General features: G+C 42.9%; 1 protein-coding gene across 2 annotated transcripts; it reads right to left on the bottom strand.

Moving 5' to 3' along the window:
- Window positions 1–2,102: 2,102 nt before the first annotated feature.
- On the bottom strand, window positions 2,103–19,937 carry LOC134618624 (PHD finger protein 20-like). Of its 2 annotated transcripts, none has more exons than XM_063464101.1 (18): window positions 19,892–19,937; window positions 18,636–18,715; window positions 17,424–17,595; window positions 15,868–15,952; window positions 14,743–14,816; window positions 14,397–14,640; window positions 14,171–14,260; window positions 13,127–13,186; window positions 11,445–11,631; window positions 11,263–11,354; window positions 11,046–11,168; window positions 10,167–10,253; window positions 9,945–10,087; window positions 9,564–9,663; window positions 8,443–8,638; window positions 8,137–8,353; window positions 6,209–6,464; window positions 2,103–5,702 (listed from the first exon to the last, which is right to left on the bottom strand). In XM_063464101.1, exons 2-18 carry the CDS (start codon window positions 18,713–18,715, stop codon window positions 5,566–5,568), a joined length of 2,343 nt encoding a protein of 780 aa, XP_063320171.1. In that variant the 5' UTR covers window positions 19,892–19,937; the 3' UTR covers window positions 2,103–5,565. The 2 variants fall into 2 exon arrangements, with proteins under 2 accessions (XP_063320171.1, XP_063320170.1); XM_063464100.1 differs by having other exon boundaries at window positions 11,046–11,171.
- Window positions 19,938–21,666: the final 1,729 nt, after the last annotated feature.

The following is a 21,666-nucleotide window of genomic DNA, read 5'->3' on the forward strand; positions in this document are numbered from 1 at the left end:
AATTTTTGAACATTCTTCCACAAGCGCAGTTGTGAGGTCAGACATTGATGTTGGACGAGAAGGCCTGCCTCGCAGTCTCCGCTCTAATTCATCCCAAAAGTGTTCTGTCGGCCTGAGTACAGGACTAGGACTCTGTGCAGGCCAGTCAGGTTGTTCCACACCAAACTCGCTCATCCATGCCTTTGTGGACCTTGCTTTGTGCACAGTCGTGTTGGAACAGGAAATAATAATCAGTCTGAGACAAAACACAGATAGGATTACATTTTATCTCTCTACCATCTTTGAGTTGGTTGTTTCTGCATTAATGTAGGAGTAATGGAACGTTAACCAGTGAAGAAGCCAGATGGGATGTTCGGTTTTCTGGCAAGAAGAGAAACAAAATCCTGGCATTTAGTTTCAAACTGAAAAAACAAAAGAATGGTTTCTTTTTGTGCATGTTGTAAAAACAGATGAAATGAAACCAAATTAAAGTCCAAATTATTTCAGCAGCAGCTGAAAATCGTCCAGCACAATGAGATGAAGCTCAAATGTTGGTCACCATGCAGAAACAAATGGATCAAAGACATTAGTTTGTTTGTAGATAAATGCAGTTCCTCTGAGCAGCTTTATCCACCAGGACTGTGTTTTTGCATTTATATTCTGATCAGCTGATCTCTGTCTTACAGTCTGTTGTCCTGGGTTTTTTGGAAATTGTGTGGAGATTACAGGCCTGTTTATCAGACTAATGATGCAGTCCTTACTGTCCCAGCTCGTCTATAAAATCCTGGAAATACCATTTTTATGTTGCTGCTCAGTGGACTGTAGTGTGTAACAGTCTGTGCCAACAGGAAATGTCCCGGTGGTCTGCGGACGCACAGTGAGACCATCTGGCTGACTGGACCTGAACACAACACTTTCTGTGTCACTGCGCACACACTGACACATCTATCAAAGGACAGGTATCTGAAAACTGTTGCTGTCCTGAATATTTTCACCATTTTTTTTTCTCATTGTTAACATGAACACGAGTTACATGAAGATCATGGGATGGAAAGAACCATAAAATTTCATCCCATCCCTTACTGATGAAATCCTGGTCCAATCTAGTAAACTAACTGCTGAAGATGATATAAGAGAAAAATGCTGTTGCAGGCCATTTATATCCCTTCTTCACTCGTATCAATGATGCTGGTTTGCTCTTTAGATCAGAGCATGACGGCACCGCATACTTCAACAGTGAAGAGCAGCAGATGATGGACATCAGAGGTTTAAACATGAGGTTTCACTTCTCTGCTGAGGACTCTAATCTGTGACCTAAAGTCTGAATCACCATAATCTGTAGATGCTGTTTGAGAGACGATCACACATTTAACAGTTTCCATCTTTTCATTTCTGTATGTTAATGGGTTTTTTTTTTCCCATTTACTCAAATTTTTTGTTTGATTTTCCAACCTTTTTATTCTTTATCATTATTACATTTTTTATTTCGCCTGGGAAACCTCTCATTCAGATTAAAGCCTCTGATTTTAGGTTTAAACACAAAGAAAAACCCATCAGTGTCTCAGCGGGACAACAAAAACTGCATGAACCAAACAGGAATATACTTTGGGTTAAGGAGTAACTCATGCTCTGTGTGTTACCTTGTAAACATCTCGGGGTCAGTTATGAATATTAAATTTGAAATGATAAATATTTGCCAGTTTTATGGATAATTTTCATCTTATATTTGAAGACTGGATTCTAGATTATATTTGAAGCATAATCTCAGCTCTTCAATAAGTATCAATCTTTTCTAATCCGTTCAATTCCAGTTAAAATAAAAAAGCTCTCCAAGCTGTTCTGTTTGTGTAATCTGTATAATTCCTTCGCCCAGCATGACTCAATAATGCTGGGATACATGTGGCCTAAAAAGTTGTCTCAGTAATGCAAATTTTATCTTTAAATAGCTGAAAAGCATCCAGATGTGCTCATTTGTTGAACTAAAAAGTTGACTATAGTAAATAAATTTTAAAAAATAACTCAAACCAAAAAAAAGGAGTAATGAACACGTGGGCACGTATTTAATCTGGAAAGCGCTGCGGTCTTTAAATCCAGACACTTGAATGTGATACAACCACACCGACTGGGATTTTATACCTTTATTCAAAGCTACAACTCCTCAGAAAAACACATTTCCTCGTGCTTTAAACAAGAGTATGAATATAAAAATGAAAACTTGGGACTGTATATGAAAGAAAGACGTAAACGCCTTAAACCTGCTTTCTGATGACCAGCAGAGGGCGGCGACTGTGGCTGTGAAAAGCTGTCTGATTGGATGAAATGTCTATGAGACTTCCCGATATTGCCAATCTCAGGAAGCGCTGTTCTGGTGACTTTATGTTATGTGTCCATCTTTTATATACAGTTCATGTGGTCTGTTGAGTCACACGCCCCTGCGGGCTGCAATACGTAACACAGAGCATCTTTAGCCAGCGTGGTAATAAAACTTTAAAAAACTGAAGAGAAGCAACAGGTTGGATTAAAGAGACATCAGCGTTAACCAGGTAAGTGTTTCAGAGTGTAACGAGACGCTGAAGGAAAAACTGAAAATAACATGAACAACTGTTTTCCTGGAAAGTTCCACTTTCAAGCCAGCCATTCTATCAAAATAAAATCTACAGCTATATACAGTTAGCTTCTTGTTCAAGAATATAAAACTTCATTCAGACATATGTACATTTTAAGCTGCTGGGGTTTCTTAATCTAACAGTAGGCTGTTTGCTTTAATGGCAGACTGCACCGACAACGGCAAAAAGCACCAGCAGTTTTCTCCATCTGAATATGATTCTGTGCAGGACAGTCTGGTTCAGAACTCATACATATAAAACTTATTATGAGCCAGCTGTTAAAAAATAAAAAGCCGGGGACATACTCTGCTTTTCCTTATTTCTAGTTCCAGCAGTGGAAGTTCATGTTTAACATGAAGAACAATTCGCTGTGAGCCAAAGCTCACATATCAGGCAGCTTTTTTTCTATCCCTGGATCTGTATGATGTCACAGAAAGAGGATATTACTAATATGGTCATCTCAGGCACATAAGCCCCACCCATCTGCTGTCCAAATCTTCTATTTAAGAGGAGCAACCAATTAGGAAAGAGTAGCCTTAAAAGCAGACGAGCTAAAACAGTTTCAAACAGAGCAGATAAATTATTAACTGTGAATTAAGCAAAGCTACCACTGTAGAGTCCAGAATAAAAAAAAAAAACATATCATGCTGTTCACAACCCAAGATATTGTGTATTTGAACAAACAAACAAATGCAGAAAAGCAGATAGATGAGGACAGGAGGAGGGGAAGAAAACTGTTCCCTCAATGAGGCTTTTAACAGAGAAAGACCAACAGGACGCCAAAGCTGACACTCATAATGACAGTCTGTCACCACAACCTCATCTGGGTGACCTCTCACAGCTCGATCAAGCAGTGAATTATACCATGAATGAATGAATTCCTCCTGCAAAATGATTCCCAGAATTTCCCCAAATAATGGATTTTCTAACAGAACTGAATGTGATCGGCTCTGCAGTTAGCTGTTTACATCCATTTAAACATGCGTGTCTTTAAACCCTGTTTTTCCACTGAAGACACTGAAAATCTGGAAGCATTTAGTTTGTTGGACTCTTGCAGTGCAAACAGCGCGCAGCAGAGATGAACGGAAAGAGGTGAGAAACGACAGATTATTACAAAGAGCTACTGTTTCTGTGGTCTTTATAAGTGGTTCACACCATTTGGTGTCGAGTTTTTGTGCTTTTAAAAGATATATTGTTTGATTCTGAATGAGTCAAACATGCAGGAGCAGAATTTTTAGTTGTCTGAAAGGGTTAAACTGACTGCATCAACTTCAAATTAGCAACTGAAACAGCTCGTGAAAGGAAAACCTCAGTATCTGTTAACCTGCGGCTGATTTTTCCATCTTCCTTCTGCCCGTCTGCTGGTGGCAGTGGGCTAAGTAGGTATTCCAGGCATGGACTGCCTCTGCAACATTTTCATGACCGGGCTCCTTTAGACGTGGAGGTGCAGCGACTACTCTGAGCTCCCTCGGGGACGCCACAGCCCCTCGTCCACTCTACGGCTGAGCCCACACGTTCTTTGAAGGGAAACTTTCAGCTGCATGTATCTGTGACATCATTCCTTCAGTCAAAGACCAGGAACAAACCATGGCCCGTGGGCCAGATCAAGGCCATCGCTCACCACTTTGAGTCCCCAGTAGGTTTTGCCTGGTTGTTGCTGCAGTCTGCACAGTGACGACCTCCTGCATCTTTGTTGACTGGTTCAGAGCTTTACGTACATGAAAACTGAACCATATTCAAGATTTGTATAACACCAGCCTAAACATGCCTCACTGTTCACAGTGTGGCACGTTCACACAATAGTCTGGTACAAAGCCCGCTGCTCCATTCTGGGTTTAAATTATTACAGAAGACAAAAAAGCTTGGAATCAGTCCAATGTTGAGCAAAAACGCTGAAACCTGAAAGTGCTGCACAGTCCCACAGATGCTCACGAGTCGTCATAATCAGTCGTGACTTTACACAAATGTGTAAACGTCTCTTCATGCTGGAAGTGACAAATAAACTAAAGGTGTTTGGCCTCACACTGGGCATAATGATTATTGATCAATGATTAATTAACCTGTGGTGCTGCCCTACCCCAGCGGTGATGACATCAGTCATCAGGAACCACACAGAGGGTGGATACAACAATGAAGCAGTGACTTTCAAAATAAAAGTAAGAGATATGTCCTGCAGTAAATTAGTCAGATTAAATATGTGTGGGTAGGAAAATAAGCTGCTTTTTGAAGGGTATCCTTCCTGAGGAACACTGAAGCTGTTTTGTTGTTGCAGGCGTTGTTGCTCCACATCGCACTGATTCCTAACATTAAAAAAAAAAAGGAACCAATGATTTAAAAATAATACAGCTTGCCTTTAAGTCAGCTTGTAGCATTCTTCCTCTCCTCATTGGTGAATGAAATGATGAAACAAAAAAAAAGAGAGAGAGAGAGGAGCTCTGAGAGCTGCTGCGACTAACTAGCACTAGCTCAACTGGCAGTTAGCGGTCAACCCTTAAGAACCTCCTGGTCTCACCAGACTGTAAAACCCTCCAAGAGTCTTTAAAACAAACAATTATTAGTACTGGCAATATTAGCACAATTAGAAAATATACGATATCCAAATCCTTTGTGTGCGTTGTTACACTTCGATGCTGGCTGACAGAAAAACAACGAGCTGATGGCAGACGACGTGTCCGTTCAGCCTCCAAAGAGACAAACATCATCCCGTCCCAATGACACGGATGACAGCTGATCAATGACCTAACTCGTCCTCGCCTGGTGCTCACACGGACTCTCAAGTCCTGCTGGAGGCGTCTCAGGAACGTAAATCAGCAGTCGCGTTGTATTAAAAAAAACAAAAAAAAAAACCACCATCTCGCCATGTTGCAGAGCACCTTTTCTCCACCACAGGGGGGCGCTGTCCTGTAACTGCAGGGAAACAAACCACAGTCAACTCAGAGTTTCACGCTCTTTGTCTCATCAGAGTTCAGAGGGAGGGCGGTCAGCGGCAGACCGACAGGCGCCTCACGATGCACAGGTCACACAGCAGCCGTTTGATTCGCTGTTTGAGCTGCGGGAGGCGGGACAGAGGGTCAGGAGGCTCGAGCTCGTCGGAGTGGTCCAACCAGGACTCTAGAACTGAAGACAGAGAAGAAGAGTGAGTTTTACCACCAGCAGCGAGCATATGTGGACACAAACTAATGATGTACAACAGTAAAGCGAGACCTCTAATCCCAAGTTAAATTAAAATGAAGGCCAAACATGCAATGAAGACACAAAATAAAGATGGGATATATACTTTTTCACAACAATGTCAGTTCTAAATAATCAATACGGTAAAAGTAGAGCAGCAGGCAGGATCAGGAGGATGTGTGCATGAGCTTCACGACCCCTCCAAGTGAAGCGACGCAAAAAACCCGAACCTTCTCGCCTCTTCCTTCCTCCCACGCCTCAGTAATTATTCTCCTCCAGCTAGAATGGCTCTAACTTGTGGTGGATAATTACTTACTTGCTTCTTTCTCTAATTATTTCTCTCTGCTTTTGTAATCAGACGAAGCCACCGTGACTATTTTAATAACACTAAATGATGATTAATGTGGAGTGTTGTGTGCAACTCTGTATTTTACATTCAAAGTGTGCGTTACCGTCCAGCTCTCTCTCGATCACGTCCATCCTGGCGCTGATCTGCTGGTGCAGGGACTCGATGTGCTCCAGCAGGTTCAGCTGACACTCGGCCACCGACGCCGCGCGAGGCTCCGCTGTGCACGTCCGAGTGTGCGCCTGCTCGCCGCCGCCTGCATGATTCTCTATTTTTATGTTGTGCACATCTGTGAGTGCGGTGGTGTCTCCGTCTGCGGCGATATGAGCTGCGTTCCTGTTGACATCTTCAGGTTTTATTTCCTACACAGAGACAATGACAGATGCTTTTAACAAACAGCAGTCAGAGATACACGAAGACTAATTAGTTTTTCAGTGAATTTGACAAACTTGGAATGTAGTTTGAATAACGACACTACCAAATGCGGTCTCCCCCTCGCCCCCCAAAGAACCCCAGGTCACACATGCAGGGTCCTTGTTTCTGTTACATCACAGTGTTAAACCAGTTTGACTCTTGCAGCTACAATACAAGCCGTGATGCTCAGAGTTGGTTAAATAATGCTGGCTTTGGATTCTGAGTCCTGGAGTTTTCTGCTGTATTTAAAAAGTTCAAAGAGATCAGCTGATTCTGAAGGGTCAGGTGGACATTTTTCAGTTTTTATCGATCTTCATGCAATAGCCGAACTGAAATTAGAATATTATTAGATTACATCTCCAGTTTATATTTCAGTAACTTTACAATTTAATATGAAATTTAGGTTTTACAAGTCATGGCCTACTCAATGTATAACCAAAAACATAATTATTCTGTAATAAATAAATTATTATTTTTCTTTTTTTACAGGTGATCTCCTTAAGATTTAAATAAAAATTCAAAGAAAGTTTACGGCCACAGCCTCTACTGCAGGAAAAAGACACCGGTGGCAACAGACTCATAAGCCAATCACAGGAGGAGCGTACAATCCTTCCACAGGCTCACCTGTCGAAACCTTTTACTTCCGTGACCCTCTCTGGAATGAAAGAATCTCCCTTACATCTCACATCATGTCAACTGGTCCACTTAAATGGATTCACTGTGATCTGCTCGTTTCACTTGTTGATTCTCCATCAATCGTTTATTTTTAGCTCCATTTCGTTGCTACTAATGATGTATTCTTTCTATTCTACAAGAATTCTCCAACAGTTAAGAGAAATAAAACAATTCAGGATCAGAAACTGGTCTGAAAAACGACAAAAAGTCCCTGGCCATGAAATCAAACAGATGACGGGCTTTTCATAATCTACCCGAAGAGCCTTACGTTTTTAAAATCTCTGGCTGTGTGATTGTGCAGAGGAAGCCTGTTACAGCTTTTCTGTTGGTGTATCTTCACAGAGTATCCTCTGCAGCTCTCGCTCCTCTCCCCTCACACTCAGTAAAAGGTAAAAATAGTTCCACATTTACCAGAATGAGCTTCTAACTGGTCTTCACTGGTCTCATAGCAACAGCAGGAGCTTAGCGCTGTGAGCGTGAGGCGCTGTGAGCGTGAGGCGCTGCTTCTGCTAAAGGTCTCTGTGAGCCAGGCTTTGTTGTTTTTTTTACTACACCTAAACCTCCCAACAGCTAAAGATTCACGCGTCTCGTATTCACAGCAGAAAAGAGCTTTCACGTCCAAACGGCAGTTTCATATTTAAGGAGACAGAAAAAGAAATTCATCGTCTTTGCTCAAAATAATCAGCTCTGATTTTATGATGTTCAGCCTTAATGCAGGAGTGAAATCCGAGTTTAGATTTTATTGCTCATGTACGACTCATTCGGTCGTTCGTTTCCCCCCATCAGTGTGAACAGCACAAATAAATGAAAATACAGATGTTTTGTGTCCTGTTACCTCGGGCAGTGGAGAGAGTTGGTGAACACTTGTGAACAAGTGTTTCAGCTTTCTGAGTAGGAAACGTGTGAACAGTTAAAAGGCTGCACGAGTGTCTGCTGAGTCTCTACCTTCTCCTCGCCGCTGTGCTCTTGCTTCACCGTCACTATCGGCCTATCTTTCTCCTGCTCCTCTCCTTTTTCCCATGATGCTCCAGGCTTCTGATAGCAGTGCTCGCTGCTGACGTAGCAGACGGGCGGCTCTCCTCTCGGGCTGGACGTCAGTCTGTGCCTCTCCTCCTGCTTCCACGGTGACCTCCACAGCTGCTGGTCGGGGTGGGACGGCGAGCTGCAGGGAAAGACGGCCACAGTCAGACCGAGCTAACGTCTCTGCGGGCTCGAACAGATGAGCCGAGCCGCCGGAGCGATCGCACTCACCGCAGCAGGCTGATTTTGAGTTGCAGGGCGCTGAGGACCTGGCTGATGCCGTACGTGTGCGCCAGCAGGCGGCTGGTGTGTGAGATCTTGGAGGCGTTGACCTCGGAGTAGTTCTCCTTCACGCACGACAGGCCAAACATGTGACCGGATTTCAACAAGTCGGGCTCAGACCGGAAGCGCTGAGCACACCGCCAACCTGGACCAATGAGGATTACAGATGAAAACAAGGTGAGAGGAGAAGCAGAAGCACCACACAGGAACCGACAGGAGAGCCAGCAGGTTTCTGAAAACGGCTTCAACCTGAGCTGTGGAGCTCGTATCGTCGAAGCCTCACACACTCACTGAGGTACAAAGTCACATAAGTCACGTGGCTCCGTCCTTTTCCAACCAGTTAAAAAAGGTTACAATACAAACACACACTTTGACTTTCAGTGTCACATCTAATCAAAGCCTCCTCATGCTGCTGTTCTTCACCAACCTGACCAAACAATCAGCACAAATGCAGTTTCACTCATTGATTTGTCTCTGATCTAAGACATACAAGTGTGTCCATATACTTCTGGACACTAATGGATTTCCTCTGTTATTTTAGGCTTCGGTCACACAGACCTAGAGACAGGTCAGCGACCCCTGTGGCGTCCTCCAGTCACAGGAGAAATGTGCATTCCCTGACCGCCTGCTGAGTGTTTCCTGCAGGTTCCTCATGATCGCGTCGGTCCCCTCGCAGTTTGAATGGAAGACGCCGACTATGCTGCAACCTCTCTCTATTAACCACTGAGTGGGGGTAAAACTCGACTCAGGGGCCGTTCACCTTTAAATGAAAAAGTGATCACCTCTACAAACTGCAGCAATCTGACAGCAACTAAAGCAGCTGCAAGGTTGTTCTTGGTGCAGCACAGTATAAGTTTGGGACTGATTTCACCTAAACACAGAGAGCTACCTCCTACGACCACTCGACAAAGGGTCGAGGAACTTTTCCACAGCGGCCTTTGCTGTAACATATAAAATGCAAGCTTTGAGTTTTATATTACACCAACTATCAAATAATCCACCTTTACCTGCTTTCTTTCACAGGCTCGGCACAGCAGTAAGTGCTCTCTCTGTCACAGTGTGAATCCTACCTGCGGTCTGTCTGCAGTAGTAGCAGATGTAGTTGTGTGGGACGTTGTCCTCGTATAAACCCATACAGGTCCCGTGCTGCCAGCACAGACACGACTCGCACTACAGACACACACAGAGAAAACACTGGGATCACTTCACAGCAGCATCACGAAACAATTCTGTGTTTCTGAGCATGTTTCCTGACACAAAGGCCTTCAGTGACAAAAGAAGTCCTAATAAAGACAATCTGCAACATTTTCACATCGAACAGAACAACCTGATGGATATGAATGATGTAAAATATTTCCCATGATTCATTTCTCTCCTTTCAGCACTTGTTTGATCTGTGGATTCACTTTAAAAACAGCTACAGACAAATCGTTCCTGTGTGTGTGTCTCACCTGGATCATGAAGTCATTCTCCTCGTCCACCTCGCACACACACCTCACCACCTCACACTCCTCCGTCTCCGTGCCAACAGGCCAGGAGGGCGTGTCCTCTCCGCTCTCTGCTGTCAGCGTTGACCAATCGCTGCCATCGTCGGCTAAAAGTACAGAAACTCAGTTTTTGAATTTTTACATCGTATCAGTGTTTGTGATATTAGTGTGTGTGTGTTTTCCCACCTTGCATGTGTGTGTTGTGATGTTCAGTTGAGAGCTTCAGAGTGATCGGAGGTCTGTCTGAGCTCTCATCGTCGCTGCTGCAGAAACCTGATGAGAAGAAGAGTGAAGCAACAAAATGATTGGACGCTCAGTGCTCGCATGAACGCTGTCACACTTGTTCTGGTGCTCAATAACTCACAGTAATGACAAAAACTAATGAGAAGCAGCTGAAAAAGAGGAGTTTTAAATCACTTTTAGACAAACAGGTCGTGAAGTTGCTTTAGCTTCGTCTGCAGCGTCTCCAACAAAATATAAATAATGTTTTTACTTTCCGGTTACACGCATGTTTGTGAGCAGCCAAAACGCCCTCAACAGCAAATCTGAGCCAAACACGCTGCACAGTTCATTTTCTGCGGTGTTACTAATGCGCAGGTTCACACTTCTGTCAGATGGGACTCTAAATTTGAGGATGCAATAAGTGCAATAACAAATAAAATGTGAGTTGAAGCTGGAGTTTGCATGTTCTCCCCGTGTTTGGGTGGGTCCTGTCTTCCTCACAGTCCAAAGACATGCAGTTAGTGGGGTTAGGTTCATTGGTGATGCTAAACTGGTCATAGGTGTGAATGTGAGTCTGAATAGTTGTTTGTCCCTCTGTTAGCCCTGCGACACACTGGTGACCTGTCCAGGGTGTACCCTGCCTCTCGCCCTGTGGAAGCTGGGACAACCTGACCTCCCCCATAACTCTGACTTAGATAAGTGAAAGAAAGTGGATGGTAAAATCTGACACTTCTACAGCCAATTTCAAACTCGATGAGAACAGACCTCTGATTTTAGGCTCCAAATATCTTACAAACCTGTTAATCTCAGTTTAAGAAGGTCAACAGACACAATGAGTCTCACCCGTCTGACTTTTCTTCTTCTTCTTCTTCTTTTTCTTCTTCTTCAGTTTGATTCGCAGGAAGTTCTTCCTCTCCTTCTTATCCAGTCCTCCCGTTTTCTCCTTCCCCCCGTCCTTCTTGGCTTCTACTAACAGGCACACACGAGAGAAATGACACCAACGCTGCTGGTTGGACTGGTTTTCTGCTCCTATGTCCTGATGTTGTGCTCTGCTCTGTACCTGTTCCCACGATGCTATGCTCTCTGCTGGTCGAGTTCTCACTCCTCCTGTCTGACACCAAGTCGCCGCCCTCTGAAAAAGATCGCTTCCTCCTAAAAAAAAAAAAACCCAAAATAGGTCCAGTCAGTGTTAAACTCACCGCCCTCTGCTCACCGTATCTACTCCGTGGGACACAAACCGACCTCACGGCCTCCTCCGCGCTGCTTTGCTCCTCCAGCTGCTGGTCGGAGTGGTAGTACTTGATGTGGTAATGCAGCAGGCTCGCCTTCCTGAATGACTTAGTGCACCCAGGAGCAGGGCACTTGAAGGGGTTGTGGTCCAGCTCAATGGAGAGGATGGGTGGAGGCTGGTTCTTTATCACCCTGTACACTGAGAGGAGAGGACACGCCGAGTGTTTCTAACTGCTGTGGGACTGGATTAGGAAACCTCAGCACTTTCATGCTTAGAAAGAAGAAGGGAGCAGCTGCACACTGATAATATGCCTTTGCATTGTAACCCCGAGCACGAAGAGTGGACAGGAAGCTACGTTAAATGTCTGCTCAGAAGCACAATTTGTCAATTTAAGACGGCATCTAAAATTCCTCTGGAGCTGAAGAAAACCCCAGTTCCAAAAAAAGTTTGGATGCTGTGCAACGATTTGGAAATCTTATTAATTTTACTCACAATAAAGCAGAAAACAAGTTAAATATTTCAACTGAGACATTTTATCATTTCATTAAATGTTTCAGACAACAAAACGCTGGAGAAGTGAGTGACAGTACGAAAGAACCAGCTGGAGGAACGTGTTGCACCTCATTTGGTTAATTAGCAGCAGGTCGGTATAAAAAGAGAGGCAGACGTTCTCAGAAGTAAAGATGGGCAGAGGTTCCTCGGGCAGCAGGTTAAAGCTCCATCATGCAAACACGTCGCCACATCTAAACACGGTCAGAAACAACGACGTCTTCTCTGAACCAAAACTCACAGAAAACTGTTCCGATGTCAGACAAATGTTTTAATTATTTTTGGAAAACGTTCTTCCGGAATAAAGAGAAGGGAGACCCTGTGGCTCAATATCAGCGCTCAGTTTAAGAGCCTGCATCTCTGACTTCTACATCTTCTTCAAATTTTAGCACAACAATTCAAATCACATAAAGCATCGATTCCAACAGCACAGCTGAAAACATTTGGAGCACCGTGACACCAAAGAAGAGCCAGGACTGCTGAGCAGCTTTAACCCTAAAAATGGGACAAGATTCCTCTTCCAAGAGTCCAGCTGCTGGTCTCCTTGGTTCTCAGATGTTTAAGACACAGAGGAAACATCACCCTGTCCATGTTCTCTTGAGAGGCGTCACTTCCATCAAATTTTCCTCAATTAAAACATCTGATATCCTTTCCACGTTCAATCTGTTCCCGCCCCATTACAAGTGTGGATTGAGCAGCCGACAGTCTTTATCTGTCCTACTTGTTTTCATTAGACAAAAAAAACAAAAACAAAACTCTAAACTTTTGTCCCCAAAGTTCGATTCTGTTCATCTGGTCGTAGCGTTTTCAGAGGGAGAAACGTTTCGTCAACCACTTTTGATCAGTGGTTGTTGATCAATGGTCATGAGAATTTGCATAGTTATGATGAAGGAACTGACCTCCCAGCCCATTGTTCCCTCAGTGGGCTGGTTTCAGTCATTATGCAAATGTACTGTTTATAAGGTTGGGGAAACCTGCAGTCAGCTGAGACTGAAGAAGTCACCTGGATGTGTGACAAAACGTTTCTCTCACTGAAAACGCTGCGTCCAGATGAACAGAATCAAACTTTTAGGGATTTACTTACCTGGATGATTCAGCAAGACCTTCTAAACTAAATGTTTATGTGGAGGACTGAGGGACTTACATGGTTCTCTGCTGAACTTGTGTGTGGTGGGAAGGTGAGCCTGACGCTCCAGCAGGACATCTGAAACAAAAATTAAATAAAACAAACAGGTCAAGTACATTACAGAAGCATAACCACTTACTGATCCAAATAAGAGAAGCACCTGCGGACAAAGTTAAACTGTTTCATCTGTAAAGTATTGAATTTTCTCACATTCACCGTGGTTTTATCCTCGGGCTGACTTCAAGGTTCTTACTGGTCAAAATTAAGATTTTACTTTATTATATGCTCACATACACTAGCAGTATGTATTCAAAGTACACTTGTATAATATTCTACAGTACATTAGTCATGTTCAATGCGTGACACAAAATAATTAATATTTAAATCAAAATTAACATTTTATCTTCACTTTGGAGTAGAGGAGGTCTTTAAGCTGGACAGAAACAGTGATTTGACTGGTATGAAAAACATGTCACAATAAGAGTTTTGTCCATCTCACCCAGGTCTAATAAGAACTACGTCCAGTACAGAGTTTGATCTCCTCTATTAAATATGGAGTTCCTCTGCTGTCCTCCTGAGTGAGCCAGTCCCCACAGACATCGTCTTAAAGCTTTACAGCAGAAATACTTCCAGCTAGGAGAACCGTGTAAAATGTGCATCTGTTCTGTGGAGACGTCACTCTCAGAGTTCTCATGTTTGGACCAATACACGCATGTCTAACGTTCTCCTCTGTCGACTTCAGGCACCATCAGCGAGTCTGCTGCTGTAGGATTTGCTGGTGCAGAGCCTCCGGTGTCGTCTGTTGATATTCTGGATGAGACTTGCAGCCCCCTGCCCCAGTTGTGGTTTTACTAATGGAGACATATTTCGAAAAGCTTATAAAAGCCTAAGTTGTTGTTAGATTGTAGCTGAAGGTTTTCAGGTTTTATTTCGGCAAACCGGACCTCACTTTTTCGTGCATACTCAAACCGGACTGAGACCTGGACTACAAGCGGAAACCAGAAACCCTTTATGTATTCTCCATATTCCTGTGCAGATATCTGTTTACAGAGATAAGTGTACCTCTGTCTATGTGGGCAGGGTTAAGTGCTGCTGCTGCTGGGGGGGTGGAGTCAGCTGTGATTGGCTGATTCTGAGTTCCACTGCTTCTGCCTGGAAGAGAGACAGACCATCGTTAACCATTTTAATTTGCTCCCACCGACGAGCTGCAGAGCCTCCAAACATCTGGACAGATCTACTGTGTGCTAACAATCAGCAGGCGCTTGGGGTCAGAGGTCATCTTACTTACTGTCATCTGTTTTCTTCTTGGCGGGTGGATTTGAGGATGAAGGTTCTGCCTTCCTCTTCCTGTCCTCCTCCCTCTCCTCAGCTGCATCGGTCTCTTCTGTTGTCACCTTCTCATCTGTCTCCTCTTCCTCCTTTTTCTCCTCCTCCTCCTCCTCTTCCTCCTGTCCTTCTCCTCCTTCCTCCTCCTCACTCTCACCCTCCTCCCATCCCTCGCTTCCCACAGCACTTTTCTCAGATCTGGATTTCTAAGAACAACAAACAAACAAAAACAAACACATTTAGGATCAAAGATGTTGTGATTGGGTGAAACAGTGAGTAGACGAGGACCAATTAGAAGCATTTCTTACTTCCTGGAAAGGTTTGACTTTGGTGGGCTTCACAGTCCGAACCACGCCATCATAGAATCGCACTGTGTAGGAGTCTGACACAGGAAAACACAAACACCAGGTTTAGATCAATGATGTTCCAAAAACAGCCGAAACAACCCAAAGACGGACAGCGGGAGTCAAACAGCATGAAGGGAGGACATAAAAGACGCCCATCCATTCACTGAACACTTTTCTGGAGCTTATCTGGGTCACAGAGCCGACCGAACCACTTCAACCGGCACCTTTTGATGCAAAGGAGCACGGCTGTACTCTGAGCTCTGTCTGAACGGAGAGCCCAATTTTTGCCACTTGAATGCACAATCTTATTTTCTGGTAACTACCCACAGCTCGGGGTCACAGATGAGAGAGGGAATGTAGATCAACCAGTAAATTGACAGCTTCGCCTTCAAGCTCAGCTCCCTCTTCACAACAGACCGGTCCAGCTGCACCAGCCCTTCTGTCAATCTCCTGCTTCAATCTCCACCTAAGTACCTCAAACAAAACCCAGAGATACCTCACCTCTCCCACCTGAGGCAGCAACTCGTCTCCAAACCAGAGTTTTTAGTATGAATTAATCGGGATTTATTTGACTTTTCTTTAATGAAACATTTTAACAGTCCAATGTATCAGCTTCAACTGTAAAAATAATGTAAGCAGCATTATATCATTACTATCATTGAATCAGGAAAACCACTCAGGATTAGCTGACTTATATTGTAGAGTAAGTGTAATTAATGAACCCAAGCACAATCCTACCTTCATACTAGTCAAGTTACTGGAACAAGAAGCACAGAGGGGTGGGCTGAAATTTTGGGCCTCTCACCTCATTTTTTCCCAGTATTATTAAGACCTCCTCACTTCTTAAGTGCAGGAGCAAGCTAAATCTGAATACGTTACGATATATACTATGAAAGAGAACATATGCATGGGTCCACTGAATAGCCAAAAGTTAGTGAGGGGTGCAGATGGTAGGTGCTTAGTGATTTATCATAAAACCTTGTGATAAACAGAACACTGAACATTTTTCCCCAAAAATCAATAAATTAACCAGCAGTAGAATACAGCAGAAAAAAGCAGGGGTAAAAGGTCACAGCTGAGCCTCACCGTCCTTGTTGACGCGGAGGATTTTGGCCGGGTAGAAACGACAGTCGGTCCAACAGGCCAGAACCTTTGAGCCTGAAACAAACGTCTGAGACGCAGAGAAAAAGTCTGTTAGCTTACACAGTCAACATTCTCCAAGCTTCAACTTATTATTGTCATAATCTTTCTAGTCTTCTTGACCAACATGATTAAAACACACTAGAGCTGCCACAAACAATTATTCTGATAGTCGACTAGTCACCGATTATTTTTGCGATTAGTCGACCAATCAGATCATGCATCCATTGGACGTAAAACGTACAGCTTGTTGCACCAGCATGCATCTGCTCTTATATAACTATCATTAGCTTACAGCTTTAAGTGTTTAAGGTATGTGTTTAAGGTATGTGCTAACTAAAAATAAAGACAAGATGATAGTTTATTAAAGTTTTAATGAATTTTGCAGATTGTTTCGGTGGAGTTGAATAAACTCATCCGTCTGCTCCTTGCTATCTAAAATATAACAGGTAGTGAAGGGAGTCTGGTGTTTTACGCCGCCTCTAGTGAGCCTTGAATCCCGGCTAGCTATCGAGCTAGTGGGTAACAGACGTCTCCAAAAACGTCGGGGCACTTTTACAAATATGTGATGTCTTGATAAACCGAGCAGACATTTGAAGCTTACACAGCTACATTCTCGCCTGAAAATATGTTAAACGTTTATTTTGTGACCCAGAAAGAGTAATAAGAGTAATATTAAAACTAAGTAGCTGCCGCCATTGTTGGAAACTGGAATAGGCTGAGCCGAGCTATGAATTCTGGGATAGGTTGGGCCACGAAGGATACATCCGACCCATCCTTCGGAGGACGCATTTGGAGGAATCTTCGAATTTGGAAAGCCTTCGTCGCTGTAACGTAATCGGCCTACAAATGCGACCTCCGAAGGATGCAGCCCATAAATTTAGACACAGCTACGATACTGGAGACTGCTTCTTCTTCTTCTTCGGGGTTTAACAGCAGCTGGCATCTTTGTACATGCAGTGCTGCCACCTTCTGTTTCAGTCCGTTATTACACTCTTAAATCCTACTACTTATTCCTGCATCTTTTGGGATCTTACAAAGCTTCAAACGACGCGTCGACTATTAAATTTGTCGTCGACGATTTTGATAGTCGACATAATCGTGACTAGTCGACTAATCGTGGCAGCCCTAAAACACACACTCAGATTCTGCTGCTCTGTCCACAGCAGCTGCTGTATTATGAGCCTAACCTCCTCAAATGTATTTAAAATGATAGCCTCATCGTCTGTCCCCGTCCTGACTGATGGTGGGGTAAATGATAACAGAAATATATCATGGATACGATGAACCAACTTGTAGTACAGCCTCCTGATATTTTCACATTTACTTCAAATGCAGAGTATCTAGGATTTATAAGCAGGAATTAAATACATTTTTTCAGTTCATGCAACTTAGAAAAAAAAAATCTTATTCAGTATCAGCATCCCTGCCATGACACTGATACTGATGTTTTAAAAACTATTTAAAAAGAAACATCTGTGTACGTCTGACGTCTTCTATACCGGTTGTGATCGCGTTGGATTCAGGCCCTGCCTCCTCAGGCTGACCCGCTCCTTCGGCCGCAGGTACGGTGAGTTCCACTGAAACCACTCGTCATGGCGACGGCTCCACTGCAGGTAGTGGATCAGGACCCGCTCTTTGTCATAATCAATCTTCTCAATGGTGGCCGTGTACCTAAAAGAAGGACAAACTTTTAGTACACCATTAAATTTGAAATATGTTCTCCCAAAAATCTTCTTTATAATTTCCACATTCAAAATTAGCTTTTGTTTAGCTACAAATTAGAGGATATTTACACAACACAGGAAAGGTTGGGCCTTTTGAATTCACACATGAGCACAGCTGGCTGCATATCTTTAAGGCAATGAGTCAGTGCTACCTCATTTAATACAAGTCTGTTCCTTTTGCTTTTTTTGGTTGTTATTTGGTGGATTAAAAATCATTAAAAAAAAAAGTTAAATACTTTATTAAAATCCTGGAAAAAAAATCTTCACCAGTATCTGAAAGTTTCCTGTATGTTGGCTGAACTGCTGTGGGAACTTAAATGAATCATCCACTCATCGGATTTCCACAGACCAGACTCGTAACAAAGGGACTATTAAGAAGTCGCTAACCCACACTTTACTTTAAAAGCTTGAATGAGTGGGTAAATCATAACGGCAGAAGCTCAGTAAAACAAACAAATAATTTTTGGTATTTTGAGTGTGTTAGTGCACAGGAGAGGTGAGGAAGAGAGTGCAAGGAGGGTGGACACGAGTGCCGGAGTGATTTGTGACAGAAGGAGAGCAGCAATAGTGAAAGGGAAGGTTTACAAGATCGTAGTGAGGCCCACTGTGATGTTTGGTTGTACAGGAGGCAGAGCTGAAGATGTTCAGATGTTGACTAGGAGTGAGCAGGATGAACAGGATTAGAAATTAGTGCATCAGAGGGAGGGCTCAGAGTCAGAGAGGAAAGGCTGAGGTGGTTATGATGTGTGTAGGAGAGTGAGACTGGATATCTTGGGCAAAGGCTGTTGAATATGGAGCTGGTGGTTGGAGTAACAGAGGAGTATGCAGGGACACAGTGAGATGGAGGCAGATCATCTGCTGTGACGACCCCTAAGGGAAAGAATAATTGTGTGTGTGTGTGTGTGTGTGTGTGTGTGTGTGTGTGTGTGTGTGTGTGTGTGTGTGTGTGTGTGTGTGGAAGGTGGTGGTGGGGAGGCATCTTCTGACCAGTTCTTGTGGCGGTCTCGAGCTTCTAGCTTGGCTCCGACTTCAAATGTGATGCCTGATCGGTCCGGAGGTGTCTTCATCTGGTACAAAAACACAGGAAGTGCTGATGTGAGCATTTTCTGTAATTTTACTGTGGAGAGTTTATTTGACAGTTCAATATTTTTAAGCCATTTTCTTTTGTTTTGATGGAGCACAGCGGTTATCTTCAATGTTGGATATAAATATTCTATTTGCTATGTTTCATTATTTGTGGAACAACAAGTGTAAACGGGCAAGGTGAATAAAAACTGAAAGGCGGTCCATTCTAATAACTTAAAAACAGAGCATAGGTTGAACTAAGCAAATTCATAAATAAACTCAAAATCTAGATATGCCAAAGATTTATATTCTTTACAGTTTTCCCCCATATTGTATTTATTACCTTAACAAATAAATGTTTTGATTTTCTTTTTTCTTCTATTTTTGCAAATTATTCTTGTAAATTTAAAAAAAATAAGCAAGAACCCACAAAGGTCAGAGGTCGCGAACGCTACTGTACGTCACGTTGCGTGATGACGGCATACATATGATGACGTTGCGCCCGTCTCTGATAACGGTTGCAGCCCAACTTTTTTAGTGTAGTTATTATCAGCTTTCCACGGGTGCAGTCTGAATTTCGACTGAACAAATGTGCGAATGTTAAACTCGAACAGTTTGGAATGAATGAAACAGACATTGTTTGACTTTCCGCTTGATATTCCTTAGCTTTCTTAGTAGAAGAAGATAATTGGTCTTGAAGACTCCTAAGGACGCCTACTCTAAATTTTTATTGGCTGTCTCGGTCGTCAGTCGCTCTAAATGTCCCTCCCCTGTCTAGCTTAACAGATATTTGACAGCGGCTAAGATGCTAATGCTATCAATGTTAGCTCTAAATATTAGCACAGAATGACACCGGACGAAGCGGAAAGTACTTTAAAAGAACACTTCAGTAAAAGACACCAGCGTAAGAGAAGATACAGTCGCATGTTTAAAGCTGTCCTCTGAGCTGGTGCAGTTCAGCGGAGTTGGATCGCCTCTCCATTGACTGTGAATACAGAAGCTAACACAGCTAACAGTTCGCTCCTGCTGAAGCAGCTTAGGCTGACAAGTCTCACTGACCGCTGCGAGCAGCCGCGGGCCTCCTGTCGGCCAGCGGAATATTTAATAAAATGTCTCTGCACTTTAATTACAAACATGAGCGTGGAATATGTAAACGAGAAACATAAAAGCTTGTTTACCTCTGACGTTACTTGTTCTCTGCACTCCTCATACTGTGATGACTGTAGAGCGCATGCGCGAAGGGGGCCGAGTTTCTGGCAGGGATGGGACGCTTGAAAAACCTTTCTTCGCTGTGTCGAGCCTCCGACGCGAAGATGTTTCAAAATTCTGCACCGAACACAGAGATCACATGAACACGAATAAACGAGGCTTTGGTGCCCCAGTTCCGACAGGTGGTGTACCTGCTGCTTCCGGGCACCGCGAGGCGTCAGGATTCACATTTTTTAATGAGCCAAAGTCATTTGTAATTACCGAATTAATGTTTTTTGTATGGCACGGTGGTTAGCACTGTTGCCGCACAGCAAGGAGGGCCTGAGTTCGATTCCACCATGAGGCCAGGGCAGGGGCGGATCTAGAGAAATTTTCTTAGGGTGGCAAAGAAATCAAATGGGGTAGCAAAATCAAAGCCTCCCCCCCCAACACATATGCAGGTGGTTATATGGTTAAAATGATTCAAATGCAGTAAGTATACACGTTTTTCATATAAATATAGTCTATAACTTAATTATTGTCTGTAGCCCACATAATTACACACTTTAGGTACATAAAACATGTGAGTTTTGATGTTATGTACTGTATAGCCTGTATAATAAATAAATATGTAGCCCAATAAGTATAAAATCCAGAAAGCTACACAACATGGGGCGGTTCATTTACAAACACAAGTCTAACTTAAGTTTCACACTGTTTTTTGTTAGAAAACAATCACATTGTTACAGCTTAAATTACACAAAATGTCAGAAATCTGCACTGTCATGAACAAAAATTTAAACCTAATTTTTCATGATTTGTTGGATTAACCCACTGAGGTCTGAAATACAACCGGACATTTTTGACTCCTTTTGAGTTTATGCTTGTATTTCACCCTCAAATTGTTTCATTTTATTTTTTCCCCTTGCCTTGTTTGGTATCATTCTTTTCAGCTCAACTGAATTTAGTTGTTTTTTTCACTGACATACTGCATTAGTACTACTATTACTATTAATAGTACTATTACTGATCTGAAATCACACAAAGAACTTATCCTAGTAGTATTTTTTACTGTAAAAAAACCCCACAGACATGTTGAGTAAATATAAATTGTACATTTTGTAAACATATACAACTATTTATCTAAAAATGCAGCCAATATACCTGCCGTTTTTTTTTTTCCATTTTCTACAACCATTTAAAAATATTACTAAAACTAAAATGAGAGAACAATCAGGTTTCGCAATAAGATGCCCCACAAATGATGTGTGCCAGTAAAAAAAATAAGTTTGTCCATCAAAAGAAAGAGGAGAACAGCGCAGGGATAAACCTGCAAGCTTGACAACAGGAGGTGTATCACTCCGCTGGTTTTCTACTTAGTGACAGTGTTTACATTGCAAATGTGCCTCTGTGACATTCATTAGTGCCCTCACTAACACACAAAACAAAACGACTACACAACAGAACAGCTACACAAGACAACACAATACACTAAGTATACACTCCACACTAAACGTCACAAATCTCCCACATCTAAAAACTCTCTCTCTCTCTCACTCGCTCTGTTGCGCTGCCGTTACCGTCACTCCCAAAACTTTTCCCTTTTCCTAAACCAAATCCCACAGGTTGACTTTTTTTTTTTTAATTGGTCGACATGGTGCATTTTTCCACCGATAGGAAAGAGGTGGCTTTTTTTCCCCCTTTCTTTACTGTTTTCGCGCTGTCCTTAGAAAACGCTTAAAACACACACACACACACACACACA

Source organism: Pelmatolapia mariae, linkage group LG20, assembly GCF_036321145.2.
Source record: "Pelmatolapia mariae isolate MD_Pm_ZW linkage group LG20, Pm_UMD_F_2, whole genome shotgun sequence".
Taxonomy (NCBI): Eukaryota; Metazoa; Chordata; class Actinopteri; order Cichliformes; family Cichlidae; genus Pelmatolapia; species Pelmatolapia mariae.